Here is a 21,548-nt window from a genome sequence, read left to right as displayed (position 1 = left end):
TCTCACCCAGTCACGTCTACTCTCACTCACCGTCTCACCCACTCACTCCTACTCTCACTCGCCGTCTCACCCACTCACTCCTACTCTCACTCGCCGTCTCACCCACTCACTCCTACTCTCACTCACCGTCTCACCCACTCACTCCTACTCTCACTCGCCGTCTCACCCACTCACTCCTACTCTCACTCACCATCTCACCCACTCACTCCTACTCTCACTCACCGTCTCACCCACTCACTCCTACTCTCACTCGCCGTCTCACCCACTCACTCCTACTCTCACTCACCGTCTCACCCACTCACTCCTACTCTCACTCACCGTCTCACCCGACCGCCTCAGTGGTCTAGTGGTAGAGCGTCCGCCCGGAGAGCGGAAGGTCCAGGGTTCGATCCCGGGCCGCGTCATACAAAAAGACGTTAAAAGATTGTACTTGTTGTTACCCTGTCTGGCGCTCGGCATTAAGGGGCTAAAACAAGGACTGGTCGGCTCGGAGTCAGTATACTGTGTCTGAGTGGGGTATTCATGTTAAACTGCGGCATGGTATCTCAGTGAGCTAGCACTATAAATCGGCATCAGTCCGGACTAGTACAAGCAGCCACACACACACATACACGTGCATGCACGTCGCTATATAAGTGCAATAATCTTGGACGCGACGTTAAACCCAATTTCACCTCACCTCACCTCACCGTCTCACCCAGTCACGTCTACTCTCACTCACCGTCTCACTCACTCACTCCTACTCTCACTCGCCGTCTCACCCACTAGGCTACCCCACCGCCCCGTTCTTAATGAACTTGTTCATCCTCATGCTAATGGAAAATATTTCTCCAGTTATACCAGGCGCATAAGCCTTCTGTAAGAGGAAAACCCGAGGTGATGCAGGTCTCAGACGTTTGCCACCTCGGCACCGGTGTACCCTTCACACTTTGAACAAGACACCAGGTTTACTGAGTAGACTGTTCCATGTCCCCAGATCAATTAATAATACAATTATTACATCTACGGTATGATGACGTCACAGGTTTACGAAACACTATTATTATTGTGTGAAAGACATAATGTATAATGATTATCACTGGTCCACACGTGAGATACACGTGCTTCAGTGTGGGACAGGACCGAAACTGTAGACACTCTAAGGAATCATAGTTGCTGAGCACAAAAACCCATCCACCTACTTCCCGCCACCAGTGTTGCCTAACGTGTGGTGTGCAATGGTAGAACCGAACCTCATCGATCTAAATATCATCACTCCTTATATGTCTTGATTCAACGCGCACGCACACACACAGACACACACACACACACACACACACACACACACACACACACACACACACACACACACACACACACACACACACACACACACACAGAGACACACACACACAGACACACACACACACACACACACACACACACACAAACACGACGGGGCGGTGGGGTAGCCTAGTGGTTAAAACGTTTCGGGTTCGATTCTCCATATGGCTACAATGTGTGAAGCCCATTTCTTGGGTTCCCCGCCGTGATATTGCTTGAATATTGCTAAAAGCGGCGAAAAGCCATACTCACACACACACACACACACACACACACATGCACGCACGCACGCACGGACGCACGCACGCACGCACGCGCGCCACCAGCCTCCCCATCCCTTAAAAAAAAAGAAAAGAAAGAAAATTAGAAAAAAAAGTACGCAAGACAGACTACCACCGCACAACGTGGTCCCTTCGTCCCTGTGTAATGTACTACTTCGCCACCGTCGCCCGACAGATCGATACAGGTGATTGGTTGCTATCGATCTATAGTGATCCGATCGGGAGATAGACAGCAAGGGGATCAAATAACAGCGAACGCTGTCTTACCCAGCCAGCAGATTACCCCGCGTTACTGTGTCGGGGCCGGCATACCACGCAGAGTATCTGTTTGCCGCGACATCACGGGGACGACAGACAGGTAGGTTACTGTCGCTAGACATCCCTGTCAGGGTAATGCTGAAGACGACACGGCTGTCGTGTTGTGAGACAAGCAGATATCCGATACCACTAACGCGACTCGTTTCTTCACTGTGGACACTAGTAGGCCATACCAAAACACAGGGACGGGACGTTCAAACTTGTATCTAAACTCCCGCTAAAGATCAACAATTTGAGCGCGCTGTCACTTATCATCGCGATAAGAGCTATAAACTTACTTAGTTTTGTGAAACTTGAACCCGTCAGTTGTGTCCATGTAAGAAATTGATATATTTGTATATATGGTATAAATGCTTAACAGATATTAGTCAAAAGTGAAAAGTTACTATTTTGGTTTTGGTGAGTGAAAATGACACAGTTCTGTTTTCGTTCAAATCAAATGTTACAAATTTCAGCATTATTTGGGGACTGGTCATTTGTTGATTTTGCATGTGGGCGGGGGTGCTAGTGATGAGAAGATGTTACATGTGGGCGGGGTGCTAGTGATGAGAAGATGTAACATGTGGGCGGGGTGCTAGTGATGAGAAGATGTTACATGTGGGCGGGGGTGCTAGTGATGAGAAGATGTTACATGTGGGCGGGGTGCTAGTGATGAGAAGATGTTACATGTGGGCGGGGTGCTAGTGATGAGAAGATGTTACATGTGGGCGGGGTGCCAGTGATGAGAAGATGTTACATGTGGGCGGGGGTGCTAGTGATGAGAAGATGTTACATGTGGGCGGGGTGCTAGTGATGAGAAGATGTTCCATGTGGGCGGGGTGCTAGTGATGAGAAGATGTTACATGTGGGCGGGGTGCTAGTGATGAGAAGATGTTACATGTGGGCGGGGTGCTAGTGATGAGAAGATGTTACATGTGGGCGGGGTGCTAGTGATGAGAAGATGTTACATGTGGGCGGGGTGCTAGTGATGAGAAGATGTTACATGTGGGCGGGGTACTAGTGATGAGAAGATGTTACATGTGGGCGGGGTACTAGTGATGAGAAGATGTTACATGTGGGCGGGGTGCTAGTGATGAGAAGATGTTACATGTGGGCGGGGTGCTAGTGATGAGAAGATGTTACATGTGGGCGGGGTGCTAGTGATGAGAAGATGTTACATGTGGGCGGGGTGCTAGTGATGAGAAGATGTTACATGTGGGCGGGGTACTAGTGATGAGAAGATGTTACATGTGGGCGGGGTGCTAGTGATGATATGATGTTACATGTGGGCGGGGTGCTAGTGATGAGAAGATGTTACATGTGGGCGGAGTGCTAGTGATGAGAAGATGTTACATGTGGGCGGGGTACTAGTGATGAGAAGATGTTACATGTGGGCGGGATGCTAGTGATGAGAAGATGTTACATGTGGGCGGGGTACTAGTGATGAGAAGATGTTACATGTGGGCGGGGTGCTAGTGATGAGAAGATGTTACATGTGGGCGGGGTGCTAGTGATGAGAAGATGTTACATGTGGGCGGGGTGCTAGTGATGATATGATGTTACATGTGGGCGGGGTGCTAGTGATGAGAAGATGTTACATGTGGGCGGAGTGCTAGTGATGAGAAGATGTTACATGTGGGCGGGGTACTAGTGATGAGAAGATGTTACATGTGGGCGGGATGCTAGTGATGAGAAGATGTTACATGTGGGCGGGGTGCTAGTGATGAGAAGATGTTACATGTGGGCGGAGTGCTAGTGATGAGAAGATGTTACATGTGGGCGGGGTACTAGTGATGAGAAGATGTTACATGTGGGCGGGGTGCTAGTGATGAGAAGATGTTACATGTGGGCGGGGTGCTAGTGATGAGAAGATGTTACATGTGGGCGGGGTGCTAGTGATGAGAAGATGTTACATGTGGGCGGGGTGCTAGTGATGAGAAGATGTTACATGTGGGCGGGGTGCTAGTGATGAGAAGATGTTACATGTGGGCGGGGGTGCTAGTGATGATATGATGTTACATGTGGGCGGAGTGCTAGTGATGAGAAGATGTTACATGTGGGCGGGATGCTAGTGATGAGAAGATGTTACATGTGGGCGGGGTGCTAGTGATGAGAAGATGTTACATGTGGGCGGGGTACTAGTGATGAGAAGATGTTACATGTGGGCGGGGTGCTAGTGATGAGAAGATGTTACATGTGGGCGGGGTGCTAGTGATGAGAAGATGTTACATGTGGGCGGGGTGCTAGTGATGAGAAGATGTTACATGTGGGCGGGGTGCTAGTGATGAGAAGATGTTACATGTGGGCGGGATGCTAGTGATGAGAAGATGTTACATGTGGGCGGGGTGCTAGTGATGAGAAGATGTTACATGTGGGCGGGGTACTAGTGATGAGAAGATGTTACATGTGGGCGGGGTGCTAGTGATGAGAAGATGTTACATGTGGGCGGGGTACTAGTGATGAGAAGATGTTACATGTGGGCGGGGTGCTAGTGATGAGAAGATGTTACATGTGGGCGGGGTGCTAGTGATGAGAAGATGTTACATGTGGGCGGGGTGCTAGTGATGAGAAGATGTTACATGTGGGCGGGGTGCTAGTGATGAGAAGATGTTACATGTGGGCGGGGTACTAGTGATGAGAAGATGTTACATGTGGGCGGGGTGCTAGTGATGAGAAGATGTTACATGTGGGCGGGGTGCTAGTGATGATATGATGTTACATGTGGGCGGGGTGCTAGTGATGAGAAGATGTTACATGTGGGCGGGGGTGCTAGTGATGAGAAGATGTTACATGTGGGCGGGGTGCTAGTGATGATATGATGTTACATGTGGGCGGGGTGCTAGTGATGAGAAGATGTTACATGTGGGCGGGGTGCTAGTGATGAGAAGATGTTACATGTGGGCGGGGTGCTAGTGATGATATGATGTTACATGTGGGCGGGGTGCTAGTGATGAGAAGATGTTACATGTGGGCGGGGTGCTAGTGATGAGAAGATGTTACATGTGGGCGGGGTGCTAGTGATGAGAAGATGTTACATGTGGGCGGGGTACTAGTGATGAGAAGATGTTACATGTGGGCGGGGTACTAGTGATGAGAAGATGTTACATGTGGGCGGGGTACTAGTGATGAGAAGATGTTACATGTGGGCGGGGTGCTAGTGATGAGAAGATGTTACATGTGGGCGGGGTGCTAGTGATGAGAAGATGTTACATGTGGGCGGGGGTGCTAGTGATGAGAAGATGTTACATGTGGGCGGGGTGCTAGTGATGAGAAGATGTTACATGTGGGCGGGGTGCTAGTGATGAGAAGATGTTACATGTGGGCGGGGTGCTAGTGATGAGAAGATGTTACATGTGGGCGGGGTGCTAGTGATGAGAAGATGTTACATGTGGGCGGGGGTGCTAGTGATGAGAAGATGTTACATGTGGGCGGGGTGCTAGTGATGAGAAGATGTTACATGTGGGCGGGGTGCTAGTGATGAGAAGATGTTACATGTGGGCGGGGTGCTAGTGATGAGAAGATGTTACATGTGGGCGGGGTGCTAGTGATGATATGATGTTACATGTGGGCGGGGTGCTAGTGATGAGAAGATGTTACATGTGGGCGGGGTGCTAGTGATGAGAAGATGTTACATGTGGGCGGGGTGCTAGTGATGATATGATGTTACATGTGGGCGGGGTGCTAGTGATGAGAAGATGTTACATGTGGGCGGGGTGCTAGTGATGAGAAGATGTTACATGTGGGCGGGGTGCTAGTGATGAGAAGATGTTACATGTGGGCGGGGTACTAGTGATGAGAAGATGTTACATGTGGGCGGGGTACTAGTGATGAGAAGATGTTACATGTGGGCGGGGTACTAGTGATGAGAAGATGTTACATGTGGGCGGGGTGCTAGTGATGAGAAGATGTTACATGTGGGCGGGGTGCTAGTGATGAGAAGATGTTACATGTGGGCGGGGTGCTAGTGATGAGAAGATGTTACATGTGGGCGGGGTGCTAGTGATGAGAAGATGTTACATGTGGGCGGGGTGCTAGTGATGAGAAGATGTTACATGTGGGCGGGGTGCTAGTGATGAGAAGATGTTACATGTGGGCGGGGTGCTAGTGATGAGAAGATGTTACATGTGGGCGGGGGTGCTAGTGATGAGAAGATGTTACATGTGGGCGGGGTGCTAGTGATGAGAAGATGTTACATGTTCATGTTTTTCAATGTGGCCAATCACACCACCCCTCCCTACTTACTCCCTTATACTATACATTGCCGGTCCCTAAACAAATTACCCTATTCGACGTAATAAGCGCCCACGGCGATATTTGTTAATATATTGGCTAGTGAACAATCCCAATTAGCACCCCTTCCGATTGATCAATGTACACCGCGAAATTTATCTTTCATCTTTGTTTTGTTTCACCAAAATACTATTCTAACAAGAGCCCCCTATTTCTAAGCCCTAGGCGCTAGTCGAATACGGTACCTATACCAATATATGACTGCTCAAACTTCCTTTTCATGTAACTCATGTGACAAAACATATCATTGCTAAAAACCAGGGACTATTTTAAAAATGGAAATGTATGTGTTGCTCATTATTCTGTACATATTACTGTTTGTGGTTCTTATCAAATGCTACAGTTATCCGCATTACCTTATTTTAAATACTTTGATCTATGCTTTTACGGTCGAGGGGCTATGTATGGACATACGTACGTCGATGTTAGCAATATTTCGGCAGCATCACACGGGGAGCACCACAAATTAGCTTCACGCATCTTAGACCAGTACACTACTACACTGCCCCTTATCACTTCCTTAGTTGTAGTGAGTTGCGTCCCTTTGACGAAATAGGATCCGCTAGTCATGTATTAGAATCCCAGATTTGACCCGGTTATGGTCCTGTGTTTGGCAGTGTCGTTCTCATGGGTATCGCCACATAGTCCTGCCCGACCCGTGTGGAAACCTGGTGAGAATACAGGACCACAGCAACCTGTGCTTGTCTGAGAGGCGGCACATTGGATCGGGGCGGCTCGGTTACATGGTTAATTACATGTCATCGTATCCCAACAACCTGGACCGAAACTAGAGATGTAAATCAATGGACTGTACAGATTCGATTATGTAAAGAGCGTCGTCATTTGACTGGACTATTGCGGCATTAAATAACATGCAAACTGTCATGGCGACCGATTTGGGACATTTAATTCCAAAGGCTAATTACCCTGTAGCCATGATATGTATATACCTTTAATCACTTAATTGCCGTTATTCATAAGATGTTAATCTCAATTGTTAGTCCCCATTGAGAGACTGTTAGTCCCCAGAGAGAGAGAGAGAGAGAGAGAGAGAGAGAGAGAGAGAGAGAGAGAGAGAAGGTCGTACCCCTAGCCTAGCTCATCTTTCCGAGGCAAAAGAGTTAACTGACTTTAGAAGTCCAGTTTCCACCCTTGCCGAACTAGGCTGATATAATGGAGTTATATTTTGGCTGGATTAACGAGTCTATGCATAGTCCAATCAAAATCGCGTAACGAAATCGAAATCCGGTTTGTAAACTGTCGTGCAGATTTCGGTCGATTGCATGATTTGCAAAGGATGTGCTCTGCCAACTCGGCATCAGCCGATATTTTCTAAATCTTTTCATGTTTTTAATCAAGGTGCTCACGTGATTTGATGCACTCTACGATGTAAGACTCGTTTTATCACAATATTGATCTTGATTATTGATCACATCATTTTGACCGGGCGCCGCCATTTTGAACAAATGCAAGTGATACAAGAGGTGGAATCTGATTGGTCCAGAGCAGAGGCATAGAAGGGACACAACTCGTAATAACCAATGGTGGCGCTAGAAATTCCAGTCTTGTTCGGCAAGGGTGGAAACTGGACTTGTATAGTCAGTTACCTCCCTTGCCTCGGGAAGATGGGCCCAGCTACGGTTTGGCTAGGTGCTCCGGGGCACCAACACACTATCTACTATCACTACTATAACTACTATCACTACTATCACTACTATAACTACTATCACTACTATCACTACTATCACTATGTGCTTCCTGTATACAGTAAACTTGACCGTGTGCGAAATACGCAAAATGTCGGAAAGTGCACGTTAAATCTCCAATAGTGAGTAAGGTTTGTTTGTTTGTTTGTTTGTTTGTTTGTTGTTTAACGCTGCACTCAGCAATATTCCAGCTATATGACAGCGGTCTGTAAATAATCGAGTCTGGACCAGACAATCTAGTGATTGACATCATTTACGCAATTGGGATACGATGACATGCATCAACCAAGGTAGCGAGCCTGACACGCGACAAGCATAATTAACTTTTACGGCAAGCATGGGTCGCTGAAGACATATTCTGCTCCGGATCTTCACGTTAGTAAGTATAAGTATATACCGCAAGCAAACGAATCCGTGCAAAATGCAAAAACTAAAATTAATCAACGTCACACGAAGAATGCCCGTCGTTAAAACTACGGAAATGAAGATGTGAGAGCCGCATCACCTCGGGGTATCCTCCACAGTAACCGGAAGTAACACTGAAGCAGCTGTTTACTGGTCATAGTTGACACAGCGGTGTTACATCCCCAATACCGTACAGTGGTGTACACACATGTGTACAGAGAGAGCCTTAGATCTCCTTGTCGGCAATTATTACCGTTTCAGTACAAACATTTGCCCCAACGTGAGGTCCATATCTCAATCAAACCAAACACGGAGACATGAGGCGTTTCGCGCTTATCTCTCTAAGCTGTAGAACCAGTCCAATAAGGGGTATTTACTCTGCTGGCTGTGTTATGAAAGACTTATTGATAAACATACGTCGCTTGTGGCTAGTGGCAGACGGTGGTCAGTGTTAGTGACCACATGGTATGTGAGGTTTACACTGTGACTGGTGTTGACATAGACTCGATCGTGTGAGTGAGTGGTCAGTGCGAGTATAGGGGAGTGGTCAGTGCGAGTATAGGGGAGTCCTCGCAGGGTTGGAGAGTGAGGAGTTGTGAAAATGTCACACGAGGATTCCGCGACGAATGGAATTGACCCATGAGGTCATCATGAAAGTTTTAAACGTTTCAACAATAATACGACACGAATTTAGAACAATGGACCAACGGAACCGATGCATTAGTTCTTGAGGAATACACTCTTCAAAAACTGCGGACTTCTGCGCCATTCTGCTTGTAACGCGTTGGCCAGTTGTGGGAGTGTCTGCGGTGTGTTCTGACGTTGACGTACACGTCGATCGAGTTCATCCCAGAGGTGTTCGATTGGGTTGAGATCTGGATATCTCGACAGCCAGGGCAAGTCGTTGATGTTGGCATTATAATGGAAGATCTGGAGATCCCGACTGCCAGGGTAAGCTCGATATCCTCCTCAAACCAGGGATGCCTCCTGCAGTCTCCGTAACTGTGGGGGAACAGTCGAATGTAGCGATCCTGTGCAGGGGTGGTAACTCTTGGACGGCCGGTTCTCGGACGGTCTGCAGTGGAATCGGTCACAAAGGCGGCAAATGGTGCTGTGGTGGACGTTGAAATGGCGTGCAACAGAAGCCAGCGATTCCCCTCTTTTGATACGTCCTATGGCGATGTTCCGATCGGCAGCGCTGAGTCTCTGCATTTTCGAACTTGAAAACCGTTGACAATTGAATGACAAATTATTGGCATATGCTTGCCTGTTCATAGCCACGACAAGAGTTACGAATACCATAACGTGCACGTGCATTTTGCTTTACTGTTTTCCTCCATGACATTTTTTAACATTTTGAAAACAATGCCGTATAAGACATTGCAAGTCGACAATGGCTGAGTTTGACGCACCGTTTGTCGAATATCAGGCCACCAACATTTTCCAATAACATATATCCAATTTATATACCGGATTTTTTGTGACGTCAGGTTCAATGAACAACATACTACCTGTGCGTTTCTTTTTTTGAAGAGTGTATTTGCGCGGTTGGGTAGACTAGCGGTTACAAAGTTGGCTCATTGCGTCGTTCCTGGGTTGGACTCGCCACAAGGGTACAGCGTGTGACGTCATTTACTCATGACCTTCTCATTAACCATACTGCAAAATACAAAATCAGTCATCTAACCCGATGCTATTCGTTGTGCAAAGTTGCGGCCCTTTGTCGTGACAGGATACGATGCTCATGGGTTCGAATCTCATATTCACTTTAAGAAGAATTCTTGGTTTGTCGGCCCCATTCCCCAAAACGTGGGTTTCAGCGGCGTTCCAACCGGATAATACCACGTATACATGCGTGTATTGAGTATATGTGAGTATATGTGTATATGTAAGACATTTTGATTTCCGCCCTCATTGAGCGGGCACGAAGTGAACTCACACATCACGTCTTCATGGCTTTGATCGGTTCATAATACCACAGGTCACAAAATGTGTTTACACCGTCCTGAGAAAGAAGACGTTGTGGTGGTGTTTATCTCCCCTGCTGAGTCGTCGGGTAATACACGGCTGTCAGACGCGCACTTGAGCCACTTCACTTGATAGCGTGTTTATATTGGATTAAATTGAGCAGAACACGGACATGGCAAAGTGCAAGCCTCACCTGCCGACGACAATAAACTGAGTTAAGTATATGGGTAGTTTATAGTCTGGTATTATCAAGCCCTGGAAAAGACTGTTTGGTTTATTGTTGTGGCGTGATATGGGTCCTGGATAAATAATCACCTATCACACCAAGGTTCGTGAGAGATGAAACCGAGAAATAGCTTATATTCACAATGAAAGTGTCATGTGTAGTTTACTTATATATGTGGCTGCTTCAACTCGTATGACAGTGTTACAGTGGGGTGTGCAGAGAGGGGTGGTTTGGGGAGCGGAGAGGAGGAGGATTAGGCTACCCGACCGCCCCTGGGGTGTGTGTCAGTGTCAGTGCTTGTCGCTGGAGTCGACGAATGAGGGCTAGTCGATCACTATTAATAATGTGTTATCGTGTCACGACAGTGAATCGTTACTCGTACTATCAACCACTGGTTTACCTGGCACATCGTTACTCGTACTATCAACCACTGGTTTACCTGAACCATCGTTACTCGTACTATCAACCACTGGTTGACCTGGCCATCGTTACTCGTACTATCAACCACTGGTTGACCTGCCCATCGTTACTCGTACTATCAACCACTGGTTTACCTGACACATCGTTACTCGTACTATCAACCACTGGTTTACCTGACACATCGTTACTCGTACTATCAACCACTGGTTTACCTGAACCATCGTTACTCGAACTATCAACCACTGGTTTACCTGGCACATCGCTACTGATAGTCACTGTAGGAATTGAGTAAGTGAATTCTGGCTTTGGGTGTCGAGTGCAGATCGGTGGGGAGTTTCTCCAACGTGAGTGGCTTATAATCTGCCGGTAAACAGGTGAAGTGGTGTGTGATTGTTTAACACTCAACACCTTGCCGACACGCGGCCACACCACTCACTGTACACACACATCGTACACTTGGCATTTCCTTTATTTATATGACTGCAGATATTTATAGACTGGCAATGATAAGTGTCATCCACAACTACTGCTGCTACTGCTACCACCACCACCACCACCACTACTACTACTACTGCTACTATACTACTTTTACTACTAATTCTACTGTTGCTACTACTATTGCTACTACTGCTGCTGTTACTACTACTTCTACCACTGCTTCTAATAATACCACTACTGCAAAGTAATATCGCTACTGTTATAACTACTACTACTACTACTACTACTATTACTACTACTACTACTACTACTACTACTACAGTAGTGATCGTCTAAAATTTGTAAGGTTGTATCGAGGGTTCGTCCTGAGAATGATCCTTGGTTTATCAGTACTAAAACCCTGCCTGTGGGTTGCACTAAAACCCTGCCTGTGGGTTGCACTAAAACCCTGCCCGTTGAGTTCACTAAACCCTGTCTGTGGGTTTCACTAAACCCTGCCTGTGGGTTTCACTAAACCCTGCCTGTGGGTTGCACTAAAACCCTGCCCGTTGAGTTCACTAAACCCTGTCTGTGGGTTTCACTAAACCCTGCCTGTGGGTTTCACTAAACCCTGCCTGTGGGTTGCACTAAAACCCTGCCCGTTGAGTTCACTAAACCCTGTCTGTGGGTTTCACTAAACCCTGTCTGTGGGTTTCACTAAACCCTGCCCGTGGGTTGCACTAAAACCCTGCCCGTGGGTTGCATTAACCCTGCCTGTGGGTTGCATTAAAACCCTGCGTGAGGGTTGCAGCACTAAAACCCTGCCTGAGGGTTGCACTAAAACCCTGCCTGTGGGTTGCACTAAAACCCTGCCCGTTGAGTTCACTAAACCCTGTCTGTGGGTTTCACTAAACCCTGTCTGTGGGTTGCACTAAAACCCTGCCCGTGGGTTGCACTAAATCCCTGCCTGTGGGTTGCACTAAAACCCTGCCTGTGGGTTGCACTAAAACCCTGCCCGTTGATTTCATTAAACCCTGCCCGTGGGTTGCAGTAAAACCGTGAGTAGGGTTCACTAAAACCCTGCCTGTGGGTTTCACTAAAACCGTGAGTAGGGTTCACTAAAACCCTGCCTGTGGGTTTCACTAAAACCGTGAGTAGGGTTCACAAAAACCCTGCCTGTGGGTTGCACTAAAACCGTGAGTAGGGTTCACAAAAACCCTGCCTCTGGGTTTCACTTAATAGGTACCTGGCCTACATCGCTTTGAAGCTCCTCCCACATCAAGATGAAGCCTCGAGGCATGACTGAGATACTGCTTTCCTTCCGCAACACTCCTGTTACAAGCGATATACAGTCTACAGGGATACACAGAAACACCTTACCCCTATTCAGACCCTGTCACCAAAACTATCGGGAAACTCTCAAGCATGTCTAAACAACTTTAGCAAGTCTAGATTTCTTCAGTTGAGTAAAGAGATTCTCTGGGCTCCTTTCCATGAGGTATTAAAAGACAATTAAACAACAAAAAATCTTACAATATGTCCATTTCAGAGACTATTTGTAAGTCTAGCGTGCCTGTATATAGTCTCTCGCAAGGTAGGCACTAGGAAGGTCTATTGAGCGTCGGGTCTGTTTGTTTACAACACAAAGCAGCATGACAATAACCACTCGACAAGACACACACACCACAAGTATCATATTCCACTCGTCGTGCTGATCAAGAAGGCCGCTTGTCCGTGTTAGCAATAACACGGAGTTAGTCACAGAGAACGTATCAAGTATACGGGGGATTTTCGGGATATTTAGACCTGGCTTTACCCAATATTGCTCTATTGACAGGAAGTACAATCCTATACATCCTTCTTGGGCAATAAGTGTAGGGTTCGTGTCAAAAGTATTTTGTATATATACAGAAACTGTAAGTGTAAATACTATATACCTATGTACATTATGATATAACAAAATGCAAGTGATGGAATTTGTAATTTCTTTTGGCTATCAAAGCAGTTCATTTTGCTTCTTTTTTTCATAAACCTAAAACGAATTAAGTGAGTGAGTGAGTGAGTGAGTTGGGTTTAACGCCGCTTTAAACAGTATTCCAGTTATATCGCGGCGTGTCAGCTTAATGTGGGAGGAAAGCCCGAAGTGATGCAGGTCTCAGACGTTTACCACTTCGGTGAAACCCACGAGCACGGGTATGGTGCTGATAAACCTAGAAACATAATCGGGGCGAACCGGGATTCGAACCCACAACCATAGGTTTCTGGCGTGGCCAAGGGACGCAACTCTGCACAGCGAATCGCAGCACCTTAGACGACTGGGCCACCCGTGCCCCCAAAACGAATTAAGCCACGCACACTGACGGACAACTGTTTTCTGATGGCTGATGTGTGAATGGGCGGGGCTTGTGTTGCGTTATTGGGCTGAAGGCACTCGTGACCAACTCGGGTTATTCCGGGACAAGCAGGTTTCGGAAAAGAGGCGAGTGGTGACGAATGGACTGAAGGATGCTATTCATTTCCTCGTGTTTTCTCCGCTCTGTGTGTCAATGATAGGCAGTCTGTGAAGTCACTGTTGACGTATTTATCAGAATTGACTTCAATATGTTTTCGAGTTTATGGCACTCTTTACACCGTGTGCTATAAATGCACAAGATATTGAAGACAATTCTCACGGCAGCCGCGTTTGCGAGGTGAGGTGAGGTGAGGTGAGGTGAGGTGAGGTGGGGGCGAATGGGATTTAAGGTCGCGTCCAAGATTATTGCACTTATATAGCGACGTGCATGCACGTGTGTATGTGGCTGCTTGTACTAGTCCGGACTGATGCCGATTTATAGTGCTAACTCAATGAGATACCATGCCGCAGTTTAACATGAATACCCCACTCAGACACAGTATTCTGACTCCGAGCCGACCAGTCCTTGTTTTAGCCCCTTACTGCCGAGCGCCAGACAGGGTAACAACAAGTACCATCTTTTAACGTCTTTTGGTATGACGCGGCCGGGGATCGAACCTCTGACCACGGAGGTTGTAAGCGCTGACTAATTTAACAAGAAAACAGCGTTATCACTTCCCCACGACATGGGGCACATTAGAATGTTGTTTGTTTATATAGTAGTGAATATAAACTATAAAAAGGTCCTTTCAGTCCTACATGTACGTCATCAGAAAAAAATGATTAAATGTGAAATTAAAACATTTAAAGGTCCCTTCTCCAGAAAAAAAACAAAAAAACTTCGGTAGTTTCTGAGAAAACTTATTCCCATTGCACACACTATGCAACTAGTAAAATAACATGAATCAAGGGCCATAACTCTGTAAAGAAGAAATTTACGGGACTAATTTGTGAACTCTCTTAGATAAGCATGAAAACTTTCATTCTAGACGAGTCAGTAGATTTTGAGAAAACCTGTCCCAATTTCAGTTGAAAAGCACGGAGCAAGGGCCATAACTCTGTAAAACAATAATGCACGACGCCTATTTTCGAAGTCCTTTAAGATTGTGACCAGTCACATTCGTGTGTAAAATTTCATTTCTCTAACTTCAATAGTTTTTGAGAAAAAATGTCCACATTGAGAATCGGAAGGACGGACGTTCCTGTATCCCCGCCCCACTTTGTGGCGGGAGATAATAATCAAATACACGAGATAGTACATTCAGTTAGTTTCGGGGCCTGAAGATTTACCATCTGTATATATTACCTTTGAAATGTAGCCAAAATACAACGTCGGATCAGGGCCTATGATTCGAGACAGTGACTCCGGAGTAAAACACAATTTACTCACTCATGTTGATAAGAATGACGGATAATAATAATCATTATTTATGAGACGCCCCCCTCCAGTGTAGAGGCTGCCGTTGACTTTACCAGCTCTGAACAATAGCTGATTTTCACGGTGTTGAGGAAATAACACACGTCCTTTGCGCCCGACAGCCTTGATTGACTGGCCACTTTGTGCCTTCTGGGAAACATCTCTAGACTGCTCACTCACTCACTCACTCACTCACTCACTCACTCACTCACTCACTCACTCACTCTCTCTCTCTCTCTCTCTCTCTCTCTCTCACTCACTCACTCACTCACTCACTCACTCACTCACTCGGTTCCAGCATAACCATGTATAATCTGTTCCAGTTGGGCGGCAAAGATTGCAAAGGGAGATAATCACTACAGATGGACCGGAAGCTAGACGACTCGCTTCAGATACTCCCGTCATGTACAAGTGAGTAATCGGTGTGTCGTGACTGTTCCTGCCACTGCCTGATTGTCTCCAGTGTTCGTGTCACATGTCACGTGCATCTGTCTGAACACGTTCGGCTATTTCATTCTGGCTGTTACGGAGAGGGGAGAAGGGTGGCCGAAAGATGGCCACACGTTTCAGAGAAAGCCCAAATTCATGACAGTTGGATAGTAAAATGACCGACCATTTGGAGAAAAATAATCATATACCCAGACCGGACACTCAAAGGCTCTCCCGATATATGTTCTCGTTCCATGCGATGTTTAACTGTAGCTATTAATTGTGAAAACGTTTCCATGTCAACGGCGTTCAATTTACATGAAAACAGCGTGATGACAATCGTTCTGCACTGATCTCATTTGCCCACTGTTTTTTTTTAATGTGCTGTTTCGACGTAATTCCATAAAAATAGGATATTTTTTATATCCAAGAAAACTAGTTCATACTCCATGATATACCCAGAAATGTTTTCAGACAATGTTCGAAAGGAAATATATTTATGGACCAACTGTAGCCATGACACGTGAAGATCCGGGATAGAATAGGTCTTCAGCAACCCATGCTTGTTGATAGAGGCGTCTAACGGGATCGGGTGGTCGGGCTCGCTTTATGGGTTGACACATGTCATCGTATCTCAAATGCGTGGATCGATGCCCATGAAGTCAATCACTGGATTGTCTGGTGTAGACTATTTACAGACCGCCGTCATAGCTGAAATGTTGCTGAGTGCGGCATTAAACAACACACAAACAAACAAACAAACAAACTCTACACAAATGAACATGATATTGGTAAAGATTTTTAAAAAATCGTTGTTTTAATTTGCAGGAATAAACAACTGCACTCAATGAGAACGGACTGTACTTGGAGGTTGAGCGGACATTAGCCAGAATATAAATGTCCACCTTCTTCTTATCAGATCTGGGATAGAAAAGGTCTTCAATCCATACTTGCCGTAAAAGGCGACTAACGAGATCGGGTGGTGAGGCGCGCTGACTTGGTTGAAGCATGTCATCGATCCCAATTGCGTGGATCGATTCTCATGATATCAATCACTGGAGTGTCTGGTCCAGACTCGATGACTTACAGACCGCCGTCATATAGCTGGGATATTGCTGAGTGGGTGTAAAACAACAAACCAAACCAAATCTTATCAGATGTTAAAAGACATGACATGTATTTCCCCATCTTTCTTTAACGCATGTCATTCTCCTAGGCCCCAACCTGGTGATAGGCGAGGACTCTGTTAACACGTGGTGCTGCCACCTAGCGGACGACGGAAGACTTGTGAACCAGAACTCACCTAAACTCGTGCATGATGGGAAAGACCACACGTTCTCAAAGCGTTCAGACGGCAGGGGAGACACATATACCTGGTCACGTGACAGAGATAAACGCCCTTTATCTTTCACCAACAATACCCGAAGCACATACAATTTTCCCAGCAGTCCAGGGTTATCTCCCTTCACCACCGGAAGTGATTACAAGCGACTGGTCACGTCATGTAAGAACCACCCGTCAATGCATTTGAGAAGTCGATAATTTACCCTTTTCCTCAATGTTCATAAACATAATCAAAACTTTTACCACTTGTAAACTCATAGTTCAATCTCATTAAAATGAGATCTAAGTTCTCGCTGTTGCTAAACAAAGATCTGAGGACATCCCATTACGGGTCACGTCAGAACGACCTTTCGCGACCTTTGACCAACCACTGAAACGAATAACAAGAAGTCGACATTAGCCAATTTAGAAAGCAGCTTTCTCGAGCTTCACGGCACTCGTTTCAATCTGGCGACTTCCATTTCAGACTACGCTTGAAAAATATGTTGACACATTTCTCATTTAAAATTTTGAAACTGAACAACAGAATGTCCAAGATATGGTTACCATTGTATAGCAGTGCTTCCCACGTACTGTGCAACGCCTCCTCCGTTCAAATGTTTATCCTACGGAATCTGTCGGAATCAATCGTACAGCCGTAACTGTCGTTCGGAATATCCCGTTTTAAAGTTTTCGAGGTTGGATGTTTAGAAAACACATTCCGACTGTCACTTTCATGATCTGGTAAGCGACGCTTTGATTGGTCGAATGAAAGGTCGTTCTGACGTGACCCGTCATGGGATTTCCTCTGATCTTGTTTAGCGATAGCGATAACTAGGATCTGATTTTAATGAGATTGATTCATGGTTTCAACTACAAGTCCAATATCTGATTCAAATGGTGTGGAAAAGAGATAGGAAGAACGGTGTAGTTTTTCAGGTTAACACAGCATGAAAAGTCAGACTTCCTTTTTCCAAAAAACTTTACCCCCCAAAATGCAAAAATTTTGGAAGTGCATTTTGTTCAATTTAGAAAATGTTGAAGACAATTGCAGATTTCGGAAGGTTTCCGGAAGGCATCCAGATGCACATTTTCTCCATGTTTTGTTTGTAGTAAAAGTTACCGTCCTCGTGGACACTAAGAATAGCTTGTCAGCTCTATATATGTGGGAGGAAAGAACAAGATCTTTGGTGAAACTTCCGAACACGTGGTGCTGTCAAACAAGGGTTGGTTGGTTTGTTTGTTGTTTAACGCCGCACTCAGCAATATTTCAGCAATGCGGTCTGTAAATAATCGAGTCTGGACCAGACAATCCAGTGATTAATAACATGCGCATCGATCCACGCAATTGGGATCGATGACATGCATCAACCAAGTCAGCGAGCCTGACCATCCGATCTCGTTAGTTGCCTCTCACGGCAAGCATAGTCGCCTTTTACGGCAAGCATGGGTTGCTGAAGACCTATTCTACCCCGGATCTTCACGGGTCGTCAAACGAGGGTTCACAATCAGGGTGAATATGAGATACGAACCCATGACCAGTGTATTTCTGCACGGTTTATTGCAGCGCCTTAAAACCTCTGGACCTGTAGACCTGTAGGTTGTCTTCTGTAGGCGTGCCTGAATCGTGGGTTCGAATCCAAGTGCTATATGTGCCCGGGCCTCGGCCCATAGCGAGTCGTCAGTAGTGATTGGCTGGTAGTTACTTTGACTTAGCGTTGAGAGGCGGGGCCTTGTCACAAACAAAACTTAAGCTGACTGTGGACAGGCCCGGATGGATTGGGAGTCCGAGCATGACTGATGCAAACCCCACGTTTTATTGCTGAAAGGTTATAGTCTGAGTCTCATACGTCGTCATGACAACAAGAGGGGAGGGAAGTCGGCACCATGCCACAGATGACAGTCCTTAAAAGGACAATGACAATTACACACATTCGTTAAGAGTATGTCATACTCTCTGGGTGCCGTTGTACACAACAACCTTAAGGCTACGACTGTCGTAAGTCTATGTTAAGGTATGGGGGTTACGATCACCTTAGCGCAAAGATCGCTTTGTACAACGGTACCCTGAGGTTCAACAGAGACCATATATGGTCTCTGGGTTCAATGATTAATAATACCATAAACGCCTTTCAGTCAATGAAATTCGAAGATGATTTTAAGCATTTTAAACGATTTGTATTACTTAAACATTCACAATTTCATTTTCCAGCAACGTATCGAGGTCGACAGTCACCACTAGCCGATGTCTTCCGGTACGATGGAGGAATAACCTCACATGACTCCACATCCGGGTATGTTTCGCCGTTGATGACGTCACGACATCGTCCCCCACGACTCAAAATCTACCCAGGAGCCCTTGCGTCGTCCAGTCTCCGCGGCCTTGGTCAGCGTTACTGGCAGGTGGAGGTGACGTGTGACCTCAAAGTTCACCTGTACGGCTTGCCAATATTCGAGGCGGGTGTCGCATTAGCGGAGGCAGTCGACACGAGCGGTCTGGTAGTGGGGCCCGGTCAAACATGGATTCTCAGACTGACCACCTGCTACGACCACCCAGACCACGTGTGTGTCAGGGCTGTCAACGGTTGTCGCCCTTTGTGTCACTTTCCTGTGAAGGAGTGTAGAAAGAACGAGACATTCACACTCAAATATGGCTTTCTTTTGAACTTTGACAGGAGGGAGCTTGTTGTGATAGATCTCGCCAAGATGGATGTGCTGCACGTGTTTGAGAACGTTGACACGTCACGTGACCTGTGGCCCGTGTTTGGCGTGTTCAGCAGACACCGGCATCACGTGCAGCTCCGCCTGGTGTCGGGAAAACAACTGCGGCTTGACAGTGGTGTGTCGACCATCATATCCAAGATGGTGGACAGGCAGGCGCATGCGCATACAGGAAACTCTCCTTCCCCAGCCAGCTTTCGCGACTCCGTATATTCAAAAGCCACATAACAACGGCATATATGAGCTGTATAGATTTGTTTGTTTGTTGCTTAACCCCGCACTATATTCCGGCTGTATGACGGCTGTCTGTAAATATTCGACCCGTGAAGATCCGAGTCGAGAATAGGCTTTAAGCAACCCATGCTTGCCCTAAAAGGCGACTATGCTTGTCGTAATAGGCGACTAACATGATCGGGTGGTCAGGCTCGCTGACTTGGTTGAGGCATGTCATCGTATCCAAATTGAGTGGATCGATGCTCATATCAATCACTTGATTGTCTGGTCCAGACTCGAATATTTCAAGACCGCCGTCATATAACTGGAATATTGCTGCGTGCGGCGTTCAGCAAGCACTCAAGCCTAGTTACTTCTGTATAGATTGTAAACCAACAATCTTATTGAAAATATGAAGTAAATTAGTTCTGATATATAAACAAATATGTTTCTCTGGCACATTTATTGAGGTGGGACGTAGGACGTTTATTTTTTTGTTTAATGAAATCAAAAGTGTTGCGAGAGGAACACCAAAAAAAAAAAAAAGAAACAAAAAAGAAAAATGAATACCAACAAACAAAACTGTGCACCCAGTGAACTCGGCCCATTAACAACATGTCATGTAAACCATGCATAAACCAGAAAGTATGCATCCAGTAAAATTCTTGATGGGCAGGATTTAAAACGACTCGTCAATGCCCGAGAAACATCTTCGTCTTGCACGACGACGTATACGTACGTGTACTGACACAGCGATAGCCTAGCAGACAAGCAGATACTGATTTCATAATAGGCCTCGTTATGAATCGTTATGCTTGTACTGAGGTCTATTGATCTATTTCAAATATTATTAAATAAGGTTTGTTCTTTCATTGTAGAAATCATGTTATTTATTTTGTTTGCAATTAGAGTATTGCTTCATTTCTCTTACTTTGTTTTATTTCATGGGGGTGGGATTTGGTGTAGTTGATATTGCCAGACCCACCTTTGAGTCAGATTGACTAACTGGCGACAAAAGTGTACAGTTTCATTGTTAAAAGGCATTGTGCTCTAAATGACGTCATACACGCATGACGTCATGATTATGTGACGTCATAAAGGGCTGCTGTATGGTTGTTATTGTGATTCCTTCTTGGGCATCCGCTGTATTTCTTACATTAAATAAGCCCCTGAACACAGTAGGCCTTTGTTTTGTCTGTCGGCGTGTTATTTTATACCACATCACCTATGCTGCAGGGCAAAAGAAAGTAAACACGTGTTTTAGTAAATCGTTGACCTCTGTTGCCTAAAACGACCCATTGACCCTTCTGGAGATATCGGAGACTATAAGTAATGTATAGCTTCAGTAAGCTTTCATATGAAAGAAACTCGAATAAAATCGGACAGGTCATTATGAAGATACGGGACTTTGCCAAATGTCGAAAAAGAGTCATTTCCCTTGGTTTATTGGCTTTTTAAGTACAAAACTGCTGGGCGAAAGAAAGTATACACTTGAAAATTGTACTACGAACGTTATCAAAGCGTTACTAGGCTAAAATTAGTTGTGCGTTTTATTTCTAGCCATCATAAAACACGGGTGTATACTTTATTTTGCCCTGCAGTTTTATTCCAACAACAATGCGGTGAGTCCCATCAAGATCCGGGCTAGAATAGGTCTTCAGCAACCCATGCTTGTCGTAAGTCCCATCAAGATCCGGGCTAGAATAGGTCTTCAGCAACC

The 21,548-nt window shown here is 45.9% G+C and overlaps 1 protein-coding gene across 1 annotated transcript; it reads left to right on the top strand.

Moving 5' to 3' along the window:
- Window positions 1-1,633: 1,633 nt before the first annotated feature.
- Window positions 1,634-19,979, top strand: LOC124125696. The gene is made up of 4 exons (XM_046489043.2): window positions 1,634-1,962; window positions 15,466-15,553; window positions 16,788-17,075; window positions 19,107-19,979. The coding sequence occupies exons 2-4, from the start codon at window positions 15,505-15,507 to the stop codon at window positions 19,841-19,843; spliced, it is 1,074 nt and encodes a 357-aa protein (XP_046344999.2). The 5' UTR covers window positions 1,634-1,962; window positions 15,466-15,504; the 3' UTR covers window positions 19,844-19,979.
- The last annotated feature ends 1,569 nt before the right edge of the window (window positions 19,980-21,548 follow it).

The sequence above is a fragment of the Haliotis rufescens genome, unplaced genomic scaffold (assembly GCF_023055435.1).
Source record: "Haliotis rufescens isolate VD_foot unplaced genomic scaffold, xgHalRufe1.0.p SCAF_24, whole genome shotgun sequence".
Classification (NCBI taxonomy): Eukaryota; Metazoa; Mollusca; class Gastropoda; order Lepetellida; family Haliotidae; genus Haliotis; species Haliotis rufescens.
Note: the sequence above shows the minus strand (reverse complement) of the source record. Positions and strands in the feature narration are given on the sequence as shown.